Source organism: Brassica napus, chromosome C8, assembly GCF_020379485.1.
Source record: "Brassica napus cultivar Da-Ae chromosome C8, Da-Ae, whole genome shotgun sequence".
Classification (NCBI taxonomy): domain Eukaryota; kingdom Viridiplantae; phylum Streptophyta; class Magnoliopsida; order Brassicales; family Brassicaceae; genus Brassica; species Brassica napus.
In genome coordinates this window covers 6,955,056-6,975,325 of record NC_063451.1, presented here as the reverse complement: position 1 = coordinate 6,975,325, position 20,270 = coordinate 6,955,056, and the positions used below count along the sequence as shown (strand labels likewise).

The following is a 20,270-nucleotide window of genomic DNA, read 5'->3' as shown; positions in this document are numbered from 1 at the left end:
AATTTAGATGCCAAAACTATGAAAATAACACATAATAAGTGTTTAGTATAGTATTAGATCGCAACCGTTCTAATATAACAACTCATTAAAATATTTATGTATGCATATCATTGTTTTCATAACATCTCATCTTAACATTATATACTTATACAATCATATTTATATAAGCTTACACTACAAAAAATGTTATTGTGTAAAATCGTGTTATAAAACATTTTTATTGTTAAATCTTTATGCAAATACTATATATATTATCAAAGATTTGGATTTTGCATTTAGAAACTTGAAATCAACACCCTAAACACTAAGTCGTCGGAATTCCGTCGGAATATACCGACGGAATGTGTCCGTCGGAATATACTGACGGACACATTCCGTCGGAATTTAAATTTGCCCGGGAGAACCAAACCGCTTGAAAATTTTCGCGATGGCATTTGGTATATTTTAATTATACCGACGGAATACCGACGAACCCGTGTCCGTCGGAATCGTCTGATATAATAACCCTCCTCCTTCTTTCTTCGTTATCTCCGCATCTCTCTCTCTCTAAATTCCTCTCTCCACCGGCGATTCACCGGCGATTCCTCCCCCAAAACCGGCGATTCATCCCTCTACACCGGCGATTCCTCCCCCAAACCCTAAATCATGTAAGAATCATCCCAAACCTTCTTTAATCTCAATTGTTTAGGGTTTTGGATGTTAGATCTCGGATTTTAGGTTGTTTGATTGATAGTTTAGGATATATAAGTTTGGATTGTTGTTTTATTTTTTTTTGGAACATTTTTTGATTTTTAAAAACGTTTTTTGATTTTTAAAAACGTTTTTTGATTTTTTAAAACGTTTTTTTTTATTTTTAAAAACGTTTTTCAAGTTTCCAGTAATGAAAAATATATAATAAAACGTTTTTAAATTTTTTTAAAAATATTTAGCAACATTTTTCTATATTTATAATTTTTTTATAATTTTGTATACATATATATATATGTAAATCATGTATAATAAAAATTTTAAATTTTTTATAATTTTTTATAAGTTTCCACTAATAAACTATGTATAATAAAAAGTTTTTTTAAAAAAATATAAATATTTAATAACATTTTTCTTCATTTATAAATTTTTAACAACATTTTTCTATATTTATAAATTTTTTATAATTTTGTATACATATATATATATGTAAATCATGTATAATAAAAAATTAAAATTTTTTATAATTTTTTATAAGTTTCCACTAATAAACTATGTATAATAAAATGTTTTTTTTTTTTAAATATAAATATTTAACAACATTTTTCTTCATTTATAAATTTTTAACAACATTTTTTATATTTATAAATTTTTAATAATTTTGTATACATATATATATATAAGGTTTAATAGTTTTTTTTTAAAACGTTTATAAAACCTTTTGTAAATATATAAATGAAAACATTAAAAATAGAAATGATTTGAGAATATGTTTGATGTATTAATTTTTTTTTTTAGGGCCGAGGATGAAGCCCACCCCGCAGCCCGTCTTCGACGTAGTTCGGTGAGCAGTTCCCGTGCATCGGGATCGTCTCATGACTCGGTTCCCGCATATATTCCCGCTCCAGCTCCCTCTGCCCCTCACGCTGCCCCTCACGCTGCTGCTCAACAGGATCCGGGGGTCATGCCGGTTCAACAACCAGGTCGAGAGCATCTCCCGTTTCTACAACCCAACCCACGACGAGGCCATAGCACTTGGTTAGTATTTTTTTTATTTGTACCGTTATATTTTTTCCTTTAATTAACTTGCTAACTTGTATTTTTTTTTAACAGGTTCACCAAGTCGAAAAATGGCATTAGCCGGAGCATCAACCAGATGATGTACTCCATGCTCCGTTTTGGATATCCAAAGTGGAGTGTGATCCCTAACGACGAACGAGAGTTGTGGTTTCGTCAGTTTGCGGTATAGTAACTCTTCATTTTTTTAAAGTTTTTACATTTTTTTAAATATATTTACTTATTAAATTGTGTTTGTTTTGTAGCAAGAGTTCAACTGGCACTCCGATCTTACGGAAACAGTCCGTAAGAAATTCAACGAGAAGGCCATGGACTCTTACACAAAGCAGATAAACGCGTGGAAGATAGTTTGGCAGAATAACAAGAAGCCACGGTTCATCAACGAGACGGTGTGGGAGCAGTTGATAGGTCATTGGGAGAAGGAAGAAACTGCAGAGACGTCTTCTAGGAACTCCAGGAACCGGAAGAGCGATCGTGGCGGGAAAGGTATGTATGTGCACAACCTCGGCGCTTGCTCTATGTCTACTAAGGAGGATGAACTTGTAAGTTTTTTATTACTATTTATCTTTATATTTTTTAAATAAATATTTTATATATTTCTTGGCTAATAATGGCGGTTTTTTTAGATCGAAGCAAATGACGGTAATCCCGTTGATCGTCTCCAACTCATTAAGGTGGCTCACACTAACAAGACGACGGGTCAAATTCAGGACCCCGTGATCAAAGGTGTAGTTTATTTGGTGGAAGCTGAAATAGTTGCCCAATCTCAGCCTCTCTCTGATGACGGCGAATCCACGGGAGCTTCAACCAACCTGTCTCTATTGCAAATAAATGAGATGGTTGAAAAGGTAATTTTTTTTATTAATATATTTTTTTTATAATGTCGATTACTTACTTGTCCCTATTTACTTACTTTAAATATTTTTGTAGGCGATTTCTAAAAGGAAAGGAGGCCGTTTAGTTGGGTTGGCCCGTCGTGCTTCTTCGTATCCGGCATCTTCTTCGCAAGCTCCGTATGCCGATCCCATGATTCTCGAGGAGCTACATGACAAAGATGAACGGATTGGGGCATTGGAGGAGCAGAACACCACTATCCTTTCGGAGAATGCCACTATCCGTTCGGAGAATGCCACTATCCTTGCTGAGTTGGCATCCCAGAAGAAGTTCAACACCAAGATTATGCAGAAGCTAGATCGTTTGATGTCTTCGAGTTCATCTTAGTTTATTTCGGCTTTTTAAAACTTTCGGAATGTTTTTTTTTCTATTTCGGTTTGTATGAATTTTAAACTTTATGAATGTTTTTTTCCTATTTTGGTTTTTATGAATTTAAATTTTATAATATTATTAGTTTTAAATTTCTGATTTTTTAAATTTATTAATATCGAAAAATATATAAAATTGCAAAATTAATTTTTTTAAAAAAATGGGTATATACCGACGGACAGTGGTCGTCGGAATATACCGACGGACATATATCCGTCGGAATTTACCGACGAACCCCATTTCCGTCAGAATATACCGACGAACGACGTTCGTCGGTATATTCCGACGACCGTTGTCCGTCGGTAAATTCCGACGCCTAAAGTTCGTCGGAATACACCGAGGAACACTCTACGTCGGAATTGTCCGAGAAACGTTCTCCGTCGGTACGTAGTTTTTCCGATGAACTCTGGTCTCGTGTATCCACATCGTAATATCGTCGGAAGTTCGTCAGAATGACGTTTCTCGGACGGGTTCGTCGGAAATTCGTCGGAATCGGTCTATTCCGACGAATTTCCGACGATTTCCGCCATCAGAATCCCCCTGTTTTCTTGTAGTGACACCATATTGAATCCTTTCTTCAGCCATAGCATCCAGAGCCGGTTGAGGCGTCGGTGTAGAAGAAGTGGTATGTGACTGAATGATGGTGACGTTAAAGCGCTGTGGCGACGGAGACTAAGGCGCAGCTGATATGTGGGGCTTAGGTTTAGGTTTTGTTAGTTAGGTTTTGGTTAATTAGGTTTGGTTTAATGTGTTTTAATTAGTTTTAGTTTAATGTGTTCTGGTGTATTTAATTTTTTTATTCTGGCTTAGTGTTACATTTTTTTGTAATTTAATTTTAATTAATAAATAAAATTTTATTTTTAATTAAGAATTAATTTTTGCATTTAATTTTAAATTATTTTTTTAAAGTAATCAAATTTAATTAATTAATCAGTATTAATTAATTAAATTTAAGTATTTTATTTTAAATTATAGCATTATATTTATGTCATTATAAAATATTTTACAACACTAAAAAAAAGCCATAGAAAACTACATAATATCACAAATCAAATGCTATAAATGACTATCGTATAACTCATGATTAACGCTATAACATCTCTATTTAAGATAGCACACGAAAAAACGCTATGATAGGAAGGGGGTCTATTATAGCTGCGGCTGTCACGGCGTTCTTCGAAACGCTACGAAAACGATATAGTAGCACATTTTCGACGCTACTAGTGCCGATATTTCTTGTAGTGTTTCCAACTCTAACTTGTGGACGAAGTTCTTCTTCTTTGTCCGTAAAAACGCTGCATCCATTGAAGAGAATTGCATCCCATTGTTCCGGAGCAAGCCGAATGACAGTCCCTTCATCAACCCGCTTTTCCCATTCCCCGAAGACGTGATCGAAATGGGGGATCTTCTTAGGAATGGTCCGTTTTTCTGGACCTTCTTTACGCCGAGGAGAGTCCGCAAGGCGTTGAGACTTGTGCATCCCGATCTTGGAGTGGGCGTAGAAGCGGATAGTGATTCTGAGTCCGATGATCCTGCTCCTTGCGACGTTCCCGCGAAGGAGATGAACGTGAGATCCTCTAAGTGTAAAGGCATTGATCTTGGTGATATAGAGTTTTCCGTAGATGACTCTATTCTTCCAGGATGGGACCCGGACCTTGGTTATGGTGACGGTAGTGGTTCGAGCGAGGTACCTATTACGGATTTTGACGAGTTCTTTGCTGGTTTACCCTCGAGTTTCGATCCTCTTTCGTCTGCGGACGAATTGGGAAGGTCCAAGGTAGTCGCGGAAGGATCTCGCATAATCAACAGGGTTAGTTTCTATCTTCTTTAGGAACTTTGTGGGTAGAATCATGCGCTTTTTTTTTAAACACGTTAGTCATTTTTGCAGGGTCTGAACATGCTTGGCTCAGCCCTTGAAGCGAGCCACAGGGAGGCCATGGTTTATCGCTTCAAGGTAGAGAAAGCGGAAAAGGACCTTGCACGTATGCAAAACGAAATTTTAGAGCGAGATTCGAAGCTTGCCAAGGATCATGACAAGGCCGTCCGTCGAGCGGAAAGCAGAAGTAGGAGAGAGATTGTCGAGGTGATGAGAAACCGTGCTTCTCAGATCAAGACCGAGTATGGAAACCTTAAGGAGGCTTATTCCTTGGTGGGCGATTTTCGCGAGTGTCGTGGTTCAGTTGGTACCCTCTAGAAGACGCAGATGGACGACTTTTTTTTCAAGGATGAGATGGAAACCATGGAAGGTGGCATGAATGATCATGCCCATGCTGAAGCGCTTATCTCCCCGATCGACGGGAGGATTCAGGGATTCTGGGATCCCATCCCGGTTTCTCCCGATACGGAGGAGGTCACGACCGAGGTTGCTGGTGATGATGAGGAAGTGGATTGTCCCGAGGATGCATTCGGAGCTTCCATGTCCGGGGATTTTAACTTTAATCTGTGAGAATCGAAGTTCGTATTTGACGGGAAGAGGTTTCCCCTCTCTTGTGTTTATGGCCAAATGTGGCCTTTATTATCTGCCGAGTGTGGCCTTTATGTTGAGACTTTGTGTGGGCCTGTTTGGCCGCTTTGTTTTTATCGGGACTGGCCGTTGGTGGCTTTGAATCCCTACCATTCTGCGGTTTTGTATATGATGAATATTTATCGAACTACATTGTTCTGAATATGTCTGAAATAAATATGCGTTGTCGTCTCATATTTAGTTCTAACGAGACGTTCAATCTGTTGGTTTGCTCGAGATGTGAATTTTCGTAAAAATTATTTATTTATTTTTACGAAGTTTCATGAACGTTAAGATATGGACGGAGAGACATGTTTTAAGATCTCGTATCATTTTTTTAGATATCATGTCTTGAGATGGTAGAGACCAGTGTGCTGGGTTTAGGGCAAGACCTAGGTTTACTTTCGGTTTTAAGGTTTATGCGGTGACTAGCCGGCTATCGATTTTCCTGTTGCGATTTCAACCTGATTCGTACCGATTTAAAATCCGCGATAGGTTCTCGGCTTATACGACTTGTATGGTATGAATCGAGCATCTCTCCAGAGACAATTTTTAAGCCAACTGGAAGTGCTTGACCAAAATTTCAGATTTTTTTTTATATAGCGCGCTTTTATCTTTGTGTCGGATGTTCGAGAATCATTTCTTTTTTTTTAGAACGATGATCAGGGTGCGTTCGTTTAAGACGGCTGATGTGTTCGTCGGGGCCAATCGACAAGCAGGATGTAAATATTCGTTGAAAATTTATGGTCGCGTTTGGACAGTTGTTCGTATAGTCTTGATTCTAACTTTCGCGACGTCTCGCTATTATTTCGAAGACTATACATATGTTTTAAGTTCTGAAAGGTTTGCGAATGTTTAGCGAATTGGACCATATACGGCCGTTGACAAGAATTTAATGTTTGTAGAGATTTTTTTTGAGCATGTCCTGAGACTTTTTGCGTGGCTGAAGCGTAAGAGCTCATAAAATGCGTATTGTAGTAAAAGTTTTAAAAAGCTGGAGTACAATAATGCATGTTTTAAAACGTGGGAGTATACGACCATACGTACCCACTCCCCCTCCCCCCCCCCTTTTCAGAGAGGGGGATAGCTGAACTCGTCTTTTGACGAGCTGCCTACGTACCCCTTTCAAGGATCAAGCCATCTCGTAGTTCTAATTTATGCCGCGAGTGTTTTTACTCGGCGGTTGGTTCTGTGTTGACCGCCTTAATCGTGGTGACTGTGGCAGGGTCGATGTCTTTGTCCGGGTTTTTCTTTTCCGGTTGAGTGACAGCGTTGACTCCGGAATCAGGCTGAGTTTCGATGTCCGAGGCGTTTGCTTCAGCAGACGATGTCGAGTCGTCTTTCTTTGAAGTGTTTTTGGCTGAAGGTTGAGGTAACTTCGGGCATTTGCGATTTACCATCGTGGTAGTTGTAATTTGTCTTAACTTATGCTCTACGAGAAAGCAAACTCGCGACTGTTTCTGACAACCCCAGATGACTGCGACACCGCTCCGGGTCGAGAATTTGATGCCCAGGTGATATGTAGACGGAACTGCTTTCATGACGTTCAGCCATGGGGTTCCCATGATCACATTATAGGTGGCGGGATGATCGACCACCGCGAAGTCGACGATCTTTGTGACTTCCATGGCCATGACTGGTAGCCGGATTGATCCGAGAGTCATTGATGTTTCGCCTGAAAACCCCGTCAATGGTTCGATGTTCATCCTTTTGAGAGTGTCACGGAAGATAACATTAACCGTGCTCCCTGTGTCAATGAGGGCTCTTGCGACCTCCAGATCTCGTATGATGAGATCTATGACGAGCGGATCGCAGTGAGGTTGATCGATTCCACCGGCTTCGTCCTCTGTGAAAGTTATCGAGTTGCTTTGACCATCTCGGGGAGGAGACCATGTAGGCCAATTTTTTTTTCTTGTGTTTCAGGTACATCTATATGAGTACCAGAAGCAATAAGGGGATAGGGCTATTACTAGTAGAGCCACTGGATTTGAAACGCGTGATCCATAAGTCAAAGGAGAATTAAAGCTGACTTTATCTATCTTGGTGCAGGTTATAAAGTTTCGAGGTCTTTAAGAGGGTCTCCCACAAGTGTTTGGAAGTCTCACAGTAGCTGTAAGCTTCAAGTAGAGGGACATCAAGAGATCCTTGCAGCACGGAGAGCACCATCAAGTCTTCTTGCACCCACTTCTTTGCTTCAGCTTTGGTGAGAGTCTTTTCCTCTTCACTTTCTTCAGTTTCTTTGGCCACTGGCTCCGGACCATCATCAGTGATGTGGCTCCACAGCCCTAGCCTTCCAATAGCAGTCTTCACCAATCGAGACCACAAGAGGTAGTTTGAACCACCTTTCAACGCAACCGGGCCAGTAACTAGCTTGCTGAGGTTGTTTCCCTCCATCTTCTCTTGCTTGAACCAAAAATGACCAGAAAGCTTCAAACTTGCAACTCAGCTAAAGAACACACAGTACCAGACTTCAAGAACACACGAACTCACGAACGATCCAAGACGCCCTTCACAAGGCAACAGACTACATCATAATCGAATAAGAAACAAAAGTTTTGTTGCAAAAACATAAGCCGACAAAGACGTCCTCGAAAGATGCAGACCAAAAGACTAAAACGAAAAACTCTTGTAACGACAAGTACGTCCATCACGAGGGGGAAGAACTCCAAGGGGCGCACAACTACGCAATCAATTCGGAACAGGGCAGAACCTCGGGCAATACATGGACTCGCAATCCAGGATACAACGAAAACACCTTCTGCGAGTTCCACCAGACTCGAGGACACTCGACGACTAACTGCAAAGTCTTGGGAGCGAGACTGGCCGCAAAGTTACTAGCTGGAGAGCTCTCCAAAGTAACCAGCGTTAAAGATCTCATCCTTGAGACCGATCGTCCTCCATAGACTGAAAAAAATCCACCCGCAGAAAATTCTCCTCACAGAAATCAAGCAGGGGATAAACACGGAAGGAGATCGGACGACAAAGGAAACGATAACAATCATCGCAGAGTAAACATGATCATCGGAGGATCACAGTACTGCAACGACACGGTCTCGGCCATCAAAGCCTACCAGCAAAAGGCCGAGGTCTTGAGCTGAAGAGAGCCATTAACTCCATGAAGCAAGATGGAGGAGAGCTCACCAAACACATGAGAAAGTTTGGATCATTATGGTCTGAACTTGAAAGTCTAAGACCTAACACCACGGATCAAGCAGCTCTTATGGAAAGAAGAGAACAAGATCAAGTGTTTGGGTTGTTGATGACATTGGATCCTTGCTACAAGGATGTCATCAAACACATCTTGAGATCGCCTAACCTACCATCCATGGAGGAAGTATGCGCGCAACTTCAGAAGGAGGAGAGATCTCTTGGCCTGTTTGGAGGCAAGGGTGAGCTCACTATGGCTCATCAAGCTGAAGGAATGCAAGCAAACAAGGCTGCATACAGAGGCTCAGGAAGGAAGTATGAAAAGTATGAGGGAAGCTGTGAGCATTGCAAGAGGACCGGTCACAAGAAGAGTGAGTGTTGGATCTTACATCCTCACCTCAGGCCACGCGGGTTCAACAGGGATAGGGAAGCAAAGGCTCATCTTTCTGCTGAAGCAAATGGTGCTGGTTCATCCGGAGCTAGCTCAGGCGCTAAGGTGGGTGAAAGTGAAGGTAGAGCCTTGGCGTCTCATCAACTGATTGGAAAGGGTATAGATCAGGAGGTGTTCAAGAAAGATGACCTTGAAGCCTTCTTCAAAGATCTTAAGGAGTCTGGTAACACTCTCGGAAACACCCTTGGATACTCATATGCTGCTCATACACTGCCTAGTACTACTGATAAGTTACTAGACATTTTTAAAAGCTCTTACACAGCTGCTAGTAATCCTAGTACTACTGATAATTTACTAGACATTTTTAAAAGCTCTTACACTGCTACTAGTGAGACGAGTATAACTAGTAAGATGTTAGGATTACTAGGAAACCTGATAAAACAAAACGAACCATTGAGGACTGAGATTACTAGAAACATGCATAAACCTTTGATCATTGATTCTGGTGCATCTCATCATATGATTAGTGATAATAACCTGATTAAAGACATAGAACCGGCTCATGGACATGTTACGATTGCTAATGAAGATAGAATTCCTATTAGAGGAATTGGTAAACTGAAACTGTTTAATAAGGACTCTAAAGCATTTTTCATGCATGAGTTTACTTCTAATCTTTTATCTGTCAAAAGATGCACCACTGATCTTCAATGCAATGTTATCTTTAATCCTGATGATGTTAAGTTTCAGCATATTAAGAGCAGTAAGTTGATTGGGCAAGGAGCAACCAAAGGAGACCTTTATATGCTTGAAGATCTTAGTCTCCTCTCTAGTTCTTGTTTCTCATTTAGTTATGTTTCTTCCTTAAGTAAAGATGCATTGTGGCATGCTAGACTTGGACATCCACATGTTAGGGCTTTAAGCATTATGTTACCAGGTGTCATGTTTAAAATAATGATTGTGAAGCATGTATTTTGGGCAAACATTGTAGGACTGTGTTTCAAAGATCATCCACTATTTATGAGAATTGCTTTGATTTGATTCTCTGATGTTTGGACTGCACCTTGTTTATCTAGGGATGATTATAAGTATTATGTTACATTCATTGATGAAAAATCCAAATACACCTGGTTAACACTCATTAAAACAAAAGATAGGGTTCTTGATGCATTTAAAAAATTTCAAAGCTATGTTACTAACTATTATCATGCCAAAATTAAGATTTTCAGTTCAGATAATGGTGGGGAATACATAGGCCACGCATTCAAAGATCACCTAGCTCAACATGAGATTCTACATCAGACTAGCTGTCCTTACACTCCACAACATAATGGAGTTGCTGAAAGGAAGAACAGACACCTCATGGAAGTGGCCCGTTCAATGATGTTCCACAAGAGTGTCCCTAAGAGATTTTGGAGTGATGCTGTGATGACTGCTTGCTATCTGATCAACAGGATACCAACCAGAATCCTAGAGGATCAGTCTCCATTTGAGGTACTCAACAAGAGTCGACCAGTTCTGAATCACTTAAGGACATTTGGGTGTGTGTGCTATGTACTGGTGCCAGGTGAGATGAGAAACAAACTTGAAGCAAAGAGCACCAAGGCTATGCGTATTGGCTATTCCGCATCTCAAAAGGGATACAAATGCTTTGATCCCACTGCTAGAAGAGTCTTGGTGTCTAGGGATATGAAATTCATGGAAGATAAAAGGTATTATGAAGAGAACAATTGGGAGGAGCTTGAAGGACTTTCTCAACCATCAGATAGAGCTGCTAGTTTAAGAAACATACTAGAAGAACTCAGTATTGGCATGTCCCAGGATCAGAGCAGGCGTGAAGAGCCTACTCAAGTGGCCGCTGAAGAACCATCCCACTTTGAACATGAGGGGGGAAGTGCATCTGTAGCTGAAGGGTTAAAAGATCAAGGCTCAGAAGAAGCTGGAGGTCTAGAAGATCAAGGCTCAGATTCTCCTGTCCAAAGTGGAGATGAATCAGTAAGAGAAGTTCAGAATGAAGGTCAGGAAGCTGGAGAAGAAGTTCAGAATGAAGGTCAGGAAGCTGGAGAAGAAATCCAGATACAAGAAGAAGCTGTTGAGGAACAAGTAGAATTTCCTTTGAGAAGAAGCACACGGGTAAAGAGGGATGTTTCCAACTGGGCAAACACGATAAACTGGGTAAACACGAGAGTGTACTACAATGCCCAGGCTGTGGAGCATCCTTCCCAAGTTGTGTGATCCTTTGCTGAGTTTCCGGAAGAGCACTACTCCTTTATGGTAAGCTTATATGAAAGCTATGTGCCAAGAAGCTATGAAGAAGCAATGCTGATTCAAGAGTGGAGGGATTCAGTCAATGAAGAGGCTGATGCCATGATTAGAAATGATACATGGTATGAGAGTGAGTTGCCTAAGGGGAAGAGAGCTGTGTCATGCAAGTGGATCTTCACCATCAAGTATTTACCTAATGGGAAGATTGATAGGCGTAAGACAAGGCTGGTAGCAAGAGGTTTCACACAAACCTATGGAGAGGATTACATTGATACTTTTGCACCTGTTGCAAAGCTCCATACCATTAGGATTGTACTATCAGTTGCAACCAACCTTGGGTGGGATCTTTGGCAAATGGATGTGAAGAATCCTTTCCTCCAAGGAAAGCTAGAAGATGAAGTCTATATGCGACCACCTCCGGGTCTTGAAGGAATGGTGAAGCCAGGAAATGTTCTTAGACTGAAGAAAGCCATCTATAGATTGAAACAATCATCTAGAGCATGGTACAATAAGCTAAGCACAACATTGAATGGTAGAGGCTTTAGGAAGTCCGAGCTTGATCACACTCTCTTTACCCTCAATACTCCCTCAGGCATCATTGTTTTGCTTGTGTATGTGGATGACATCATCATAACAGGCAGTGATAAGGAAGGAATCCGAGCCACCAAGGAGTTTCTGAAATCAGTATTTGATATAAAGGATTTGGGAGAGATGAAGTACTTTCTTGGGATTGAGCTGTGCAGATCCAAGGAAGGGTTATTCATCTCTCAAATGAAGTATGCATTGGATCTCTTGAAGGATGCTGGTGCGTATGGAGGAAGAACAGCCAAGATGCCCATGGAGGATGGGTACAAGGTTCCACGTGAGGGGGAGATTGAAGACAGCAAGTTGTTCTATGATCCAAAGCTGTATAGGAAGCTTGTGGAGAAGCTGATATACTTGACTATCACCAGGCCAGACATATGTTTTGCTGTTAACCAAATAAGCCAGCATATGCAAGCTCCACGAGAGCATCACTGGCGCATGGTGGAGAGAGTTCTCATGTACCTGAATGGAACTCAGGGGCTTGGTATATGGATGGGAGTCAATAAGAGCACTGAAGTTGTGGGTTATTGTGATGCTGATTGGGCTGGAGATAGAGCAGATAGAAGGTCTACAACAGGCTATTGCACTTTCATTGGTGGAAACATGATTACTTGGAAGAGTAAGAAGCAGAAGGTTGTATCATGCTCTAGTGTTGAAGCTGAGTATAGAGCTATGCTCAAGCTTACCAACGAGTTGGAATGGATCAAAGGGATTCTTAGGCACTTGGAGATTGAGCAAGCAACACCAATGACTATGCATTGGGACAATCAGGCGGCTATTCACATTGCTACAAACTCAGTGTTTCATGAGAGGACAAAGCACATTGAAGTAGACTGCCACAAGGTGAGGCAAATGATAGTCTTGGGAGTGATCTTGCCATGTTATACAAGAAGTGAAGATCGATTGGCAGATATGTTCACCAAGGCAGCAAGACAAAAGACTATGGAGTCCATTCACATCAGATTGGGACTCATAGATCTCGGGAAGAGAAGGAGCTGATCCCCTAAGTCATGAGGTCTTTACTCTTTTTCCCTCATCAAGGTTTTGTCCCAATGGGTTTTCCTTGGTGAGGTTTTTAATGAGGAATATCTCATGGCTATCCAAGCTTGGACTTTCACAAAGCTAAGCTTGAGGGGGAGTGTTGAGATGAGATCAATATATGGGAAGAGAAATACATGAGGAGTTGAGTATGATGAAGAGGTCGTACATGGCGTAGTAATACTAGTTACCCGAGTAACTTGCAAAGGTTAAACCAAAGTTACCCTAGTTATACTAGTATACCAGTTATACTAGTTACCCGAGTAACTTTGGATGAAGAAGAGAAGCCCTATTCCCTTAGCTAAGGCATCAGACCATTGCAAGGGAAGAGGAGGCGCGTGTGACAGGCTGGAGAAGAGCTGGATAAAGCAAAAGGAGCTTTATGCACAAGGAAGAAGCTCATTGGATGGTTTGAATTAAAGCAAACTTTATCTCTTGTAATAGTGTCTCTTTATGAAACCCTCCTCCTAGTGTTGTCTCCTCATATATATTGTAAACTCTGATCAGATTAATAATTAAGTAGTTTGGGATTATCTCTCTAGACTCTTTCTCTTGTTCATAATGATTCTTAAATACTCTTAAACAAGTTTACTACCTAATCTCTCTACAAATCTCCCATTAACCTTCTCTAATCTACCTCTAATCTCTTAATACCTACTATATTCTCTAAAATTATATGTTATACAACCAGCAAGCTTAGCTCCATTACATCCATCAATCCGACCATTTCTTCTCACCTTATCACCTTCATTATTCTCTGTTTATTATTAGTTTCATTCATACTCATCTCATTTGCATTTGTTTCAGGTTCATTTGGTTCAAACAGCCTTAAATCGGCTTCTATCGGCTCTTGTCGATTACTTGACCATTAGCAGCCTGGTTCCTTCTTCAACCAATTCGTGGGTAACCCCCCCCCCCCACACGTCCAGAGAGTCTTGTGAGATTCAAGGCAACCTATTTGTCCATTGATTGAGCGAGTCAATCCGTATCCATCGATCCATCTCATCCACCGGCCACAGCTTGAGTGTGTTATACAACCAGTAAGCTTAGCTCCATTGCATCCATCAATTCGACCATTTCTTCTCACCTTATCACCTTCATTATTCTCTGTTTATTATTAGTTTCATTCATACTCATTTTATTTGCATTTGTTTCAGGTTCATTTGGTTCAAACAACCTTAAATCGGCTTCTATCGGCTCTTGTCGATTACTTGACCATCAGCAGCATGGTTCCTTCTTCAACCAATTCGTGGGTAACCCCCCCCCCCCCCCTCGTCCAGAGAGTCTTGTGAGATTCAAGGCAACCTATTCGTCCATTGATTGAGCAAGTCAATCCGTATACATCGATCCATCTCATCCACCGGCCAAAGGTTGAGTGTGTTATACAACCAGCAAGCTTAGCTCCATTGCATCCATCAATCCGACCATTTCTTGTCACCTTATCACCTTCATTATTCTCTGTTTATTATTAGTTTCATTCATACTCATCTCATTTTCATTTGTTTCAGGTTCATTTGGTTCAAACAGCCTTAAATCGGCTTCTATCGATTACTTGACCATCAGCAGCCTGGTTCCTTCTTCAACCACTCCCCCCCCCCCTCCCCATGTGCCTCCAACAACTGGTGATATAAGGATATCATTCTGATCTAACGCCGGTTTGAAGTCTTTTCGAATTAGTATTCTCACCTATGTTAACACCAAAGAACATATATTTGTTACTGATCCAAACAGGTTAACGAAGATGCGAAGTTACCTACCTGTTGAGCTTGCATGTAGTATGCATCGTAGTAACCCACAAAGAATGCATATGTTCCCATTAAAATTCTCTTTCTCACTCCAGAATCAACACCTTCTTCAAGCATCTCGCAAATGAGACCAACTTTCACTTTCTTTAATGGTTTAGAGTCAAAAGAATCCATAGAAAGAAACTGTGATTGGAACTCTTGCACATCCTAAACAAATCAAAAGCAAAGACCTTTCTTATGCCTCATAACAAAAAAAAAAAACCAAGAGAGCGTACTTGTTTGCTTCTCTTCGAGTCAAACCAATCATTACCAAAAAATAACTTTGATTAATCCGACAGAAAGGCATCAACCTAAAACACCTCTTAAAGCAATCGTTAATCACCAATTTTGATATTTAGGTTGACGCCTACACATCTCAAACCAATACCCAAAATCTTAATTGAACAACTCGTAAACCCAATTCTTAGTATCACAAACGCACAAAATCACAGTGCATACTCATCCCTAGTTCAATCGTTAACAATATTTTGATCAATCCATATGAAAAAATCTCAATTTAACAATAAATCATGGGAAGAACGGCGAAAATGAAAACACTATTTTAATATATTAGATTACTGAGCTTATAAACATTAAGCTTTCGAACAGAGTAAAGATGGAATAACTTTAAAAGATTTTGTTTCACCGGAAAGTAACCACCCTGAAACAATTGGTGTTTGTTTAGTTGAAACAAAATCAATTAAAGTGAACAACATGAGTTTCTCAAATCAACATTCTAGATTTACCAGTATGGGTGGAAACTACATTTGTCGAACACTAGACAATTTGTAGGATACTAATACCAGGACGGAATACACTAGACAAATTGTAGGATACTAATACCAGGACGGAATGCAAGTCGGTAGAGACCAGAGCTGACAATCCCGGGTCAGTTAACATAGCACACTTTGGCTTTTTGATAGAATTTTCTTGCATCCCTTCTCTCCTTGATACTGAAAAAATAATCAGTCGTCAAGCAATGCTAAAAGTGTTACGAAAATCTTAAATGTGTCTCAAAAAGGATGATCATGTGCAGATAGGTTCTCGTATGTGGTCTCATCTAAGTATATTAGAAGTAAACTGAAGGGGAAACTTCTAAAAGCAAAAGGAAACGTGGAACTTCATTTCATAGAATATAAGGGATACTTCCATAATAACATTGCATCAACGAAACCCAACGTAGAGCTTAAATGCAGCTTATGGTTCTTTATATATACACGAAACCCAGCAGCTGCATTTTTATGTATCTAGTTATGGCATAAACAACAACATTAAAAGCATCTGACAAATCTCTTCAGAGATTTTCTGCTCCGATGAGTCAGGAGTCGTCTATGAAGAAGCAAATGTGCGGTGTCTCCATCTTCTCTCTACACAATGTTCTTCCTGCCATGTGACCAGAATGGCGTTGCAGGTTTGCGCTTTAAGGCCTTGACACTAAACGGACTGTTCTTGCTCTGCAAATTACACATTCCTAAAAGACTTAGTTTCAAGCATTACCATTAATATTTTTTTTTTTGCAAAGTGGGAGAAGCAGAACTTACCATTAAACAAGTTCCTTGATCAAGGTCACAAACGGGGTAGTCGTGAGGGCAGCAACTATAGTTGTCATCACAACAAGTGGCTGCTTCTAGTGGGCAACATCCCCAAGAAAGGCAGTACTTGCCAAACTCAAAGAGACAACAACAAGTGTTGCTCTGGGGACATGTGTAGTAACTGTCACATTGGGTTGGAGGCTTGATCGGAGATGGAGGTGAAGGTCCTGGGTTTGGTGGGTTTTGGCCATTTTTGATCGGATATGAAGGCTCCACAGCGATTCCACATTTTCCGGCTGAAGCTGCAATGTTACGCTCCATCCTTATGTACCCGCTCTCTCCCCAGCTTGACCCCCATGAGTTTTTCACAATCCAGTAGTCTTTACCGTTCTCTGTTCCGTATCCGACCGCCAAAACTCCGTGGTCCAGATCTGTTCCGCAAATTCCATCGAATATACCCTTCATAAGGAAAATAACATAATAAAAGCATTAGATTACAGAGATGGAAAAGCAAACAAACAACCTAGGCAATGCTAAAACTCCTAAGAACTATGTAAACATGTTTAAAATACGTACTGAATCATAGAGCTGGAACGCACGACCACCACCCTCAATGGCGACGCTAATTGGTTGGTTAGAAAGTGCTTTCTTCAAGGATTCTTCGCTATTGGCAGGCACATCCTCATATGAATCAATCGTGACAACTTTAGCGTTTTTCTGCAACAAAAAAAACCCCCAAAGGTGATATAGGAATCGTCCACAAGTTGTTAAGAATTATAATGCCTGGTCAAAACACGAACTCTGGTCTGGTCACAACGTCCATCAACACCCTTGTATGGATAGTCTTCCTCTGTATCAATTCCACCGTTGTTCATAATGAACTCAAAGGCATAGTCCATGAGGCCTCCGTTACAACCTTCATTGTATGAAGTGTCACAATCAACCAATTCTTGCTCTGACAAAGATATTAAGTCTCCGGTCACGATTTTGTTTATGCCCTCCACTGCCCCGATGGCTGAAAACGCCCAACAACTCCCTTCATTATTAAAAAATGATGAAATTAGTTTTTTTTAAAGAAATTAGTTAATTAATAAATCATTATTAACATTAGCGTACTATAAACCATTAACATCAAACAGAAAATATACCTACATATCAATGTTCATTATGACAATGAACACAATCGCACCAACTAACTCAATATTTTGTAGTTGACAGTTACAGGATTTCATAAATACGTGGGGACTGGACTACGACATCTCCCCACCCACCATTCCTGGAAGGGACAAACATGTCTTTCTCTACAAGTTCCAATAGTTTTTGAACGAACCAGACAAGACAGATAACTAACAAATTCCGATACAGTAAAAAAAGATTTATGTTTTCCCACTGATATTAGTTATTTTATTCACGTAAAAGGAATTTCAGAAAACTTACCGCAGCTTCCCTGATCTTTAACCTCAGCCACCGCACCTTCCTTCCTCCAGTCAACGCTCTCCGGGAGCGCGTCACCTACACGCGCCTCGTAGCGAAGGCTGGTCCTTGTGGATTTCCTCTTGAGCCTAGAGCCGACGTACATGGATCTATACTCATCGTTAGTGAGATCCGCGAACTTCGTAAGACCCAATCTGTAACTAAGATTCTTCCCGTTGTGGTCGTCGATGAAACGGAGATTGTCTTTAAAGATCTCGAACCGTCGGTCTTTCTCTGTAAGAGAATTCTGAACCTTCCCGTGTTTCACTAGCCACTCCTCGTAGAGTTTATAAACCTCGGCGTCGCTCCGGCTGCCCGCGGAGATGGTGTGGTGATTTTTATCGTAGGAAATGATCGACATATCTATCGCCGATGAGACGGCGATCATCGTTTGGAGAAGGATCACCAGAGCTGTATTAAGGAGCTTCATTTCTTGTTCACTGCTTTTTTTCTTTTGGAGAAGAAGAAAATACGATGGACATTGGACAAGAGATGGTCGTGGGGTGTATATATAAAGCCAAATGAGATAGCTTGATAATGTTTTTTTCTTTTAAATAAAATGTCTGTCTATTCTATTTTTTGTGTGATGCTGGTTGCTCTTCTTAATTTATAAAATGCTCAATTTTTGATATAACGTTCAATCTAGATAGGAAAATTCATTTAATCTGATCTGAAAGCAAAATAATCAAAAGTGATATATATATCAAACAAGTTGAACCTAATCTACAGCGAGAAAAACAAATGCGGGATTAGGATACTTCTTTTTGGAAGATAAATGGTCTATTTGATATATAAAAAATTAACTCAAAATGAAAAGAATGAAAAAAAAAATCGTATTTTTGTATTAAAATTTTAACTTATTTTAGAGTTGGTAGAGAAATTTTGAAAAGTTGTAGAATAAGAGTAAACATTTTACTCGAGGCTAGATAGCTCAACCAATTTTCTACTTGGGCTAGAGTGTGAGTATCAATAACAAATGAATAAATTGAGATATCTATTTAACATGTTTTAGGTATGGTGTTTTTTTTTTCTCGGCCTAGGGATGGTGTTCAATCTACATTTTGCTTCGATTCTGGTATGATAAAATGTCAAACTATGAATCTTTCCGCAGATGGATGATCATCAGTTTGCGTGGATACTATGGTATATCTGTAAAGAACGGAATAGTAAAGTTTTTAGTAATTTGGATATGGATCCTCGAGATACGTTCAAATTGGCAGAAACAGAGTCAACACTCTGGGCTGAGGCACAAGTACTAAAGGAAAACAGGAGAGTATTACCGGTCGAGCCTACAACCCTTCCATCGATCCCAGGAAGATAGTGCTTCACAGATGGCTCTTGGAAGGAGAATGATACTTTCTCAGGACAAAGTTGGCTCAGTACTTTAGAAGGTTTTGATGGGCTATTGGGGGCGAGGAATGTCCGGGCTTGTTTCACTCGTCTGCATGCGGAGATAGAAGCTCTTTTATGGGCAATGGAATGTATGAAAAATTGACGTTAATTTCAGGTTACGTTTGCAACGGATTGTTCTCAATTGGTGAAGATGGTTTCAGAACCAGAAGAATGACCAGCATTTGCAAATTATTTGGAAGATATCAAGACCCTGAGAGAAAGTTTCATTAGCTCAGAGATCATCTATATACCAAGGACGCAAAACTTAAAGGCGGATAGTCTAGCACGCAGTGTTAGGAAACAACCGTCTTTCGTCGTTCACATAGATCAGGATCTTCCGATGTGGTTCACAGAGTCAGTATGAATCTGTAATTGATGACAAAAAAAAATGCCAAAATAATTTTTTTTTTTGCCGCCAAAATAATCAAAAGTGATATATATCCAACAAGTTGAACCCAATCTAAGCAGAGAAAAATAAATATTGGATAGAAAACTTATTTTTAGTAGAAAAATGATGTATTTGATATAAGGTTTCTTTGATATATATAATTAACTCAAAATCAAATTACCTCAAAATCAAATTAAAATAATGAGAAAATATTATATTTCGTCTACTAGTATTCAAAAAAATATGAACTTAAGTTTACCACTATTTCAGACTTGGTAGAGATCATTTGAAAAGTTGTATAATAAGCGTAAACATTTTAATCGAGGGTAATAGCTTAACCTTTTCTTTTGGGTAATAGCTTAACATGTTTTCCATTTGGCCTACAGTGTGTGGGTATAATAATTCGTTTTAACATGGTCTAGGTGAGGGTGGAAATTCTGATGCCCTTTCAAGTTACATACGGCCTATTCGGATTTCAGATTTTTTTAGTTAAAGATCTATTTCCTATTTTAATACTTGTAAATTCTGGTTTGGATTTGTTTCGGGTTCATGTACATGTTTAAATCATATAAATAAATTTAAAATCCCAAAATACTATATACTCCTCAAAATATAAAAAGATAAAATAATATATAACATATAAATTTGAATATTGTATGACTAAATACTTAAAATTAACATGAAATTACTTTAGTTTTGAATATTTTGGTGGATAAACTGCATATATTTAGTGAATTCCTAGTGT

At 39.6% G+C, this 20,270-nt stretch overlaps 1 protein-coding gene across 1 annotated transcript; it reads right to left on the bottom strand.

The window, feature by feature from the left end:
* Positions 1–15,840: 15,840 nt before the first annotated feature.
* LOC106405852 (cysteine proteinase RD21A) lies at positions 15,841–18,371 on the bottom strand. The gene is made up of 5 exons (XM_013846404.3): positions 17,710–18,371; positions 17,073–17,308; positions 16,849–16,989; positions 16,282–16,731; positions 15,841–16,194 (listed from the first exon to the last, which is right to left on the bottom strand). Exons 1-5 carry the CDS (start codon positions 18,173–18,175, stop codon positions 16,108–16,110), a joined length of 1,380 nt encoding a protein of 459 aa, XP_013701858.1. The 5' UTR covers positions 18,176–18,371; the 3' UTR covers positions 15,841–16,107.
* Between the last annotated feature and the right edge of the window lie 1,899 nt (positions 18,372–20,270).

Coding starts and splice junctions, on each gene's coding strand:
- LOC106405852 (XM_013846404.3), bottom strand. CDS start 18,175: ATGAAGCTCCTTAATACAGCTCTGGTGATCCTTCTCCAAACGATGATC. Junction 17,309..17,709: donor TAAAGATCAGGGAAGCTGCG/GTAAGTTTTCTG, acceptor TTAATAATGAAG/GGAGTTGTTGGGCGTTTTCA. Junction 16,732..16,848: donor CGTTCCAGCTCTATGATTCA/GTACGTATTTTA, acceptor TTCCTTATGAAG/GGTATATTCGATGGAATTTG.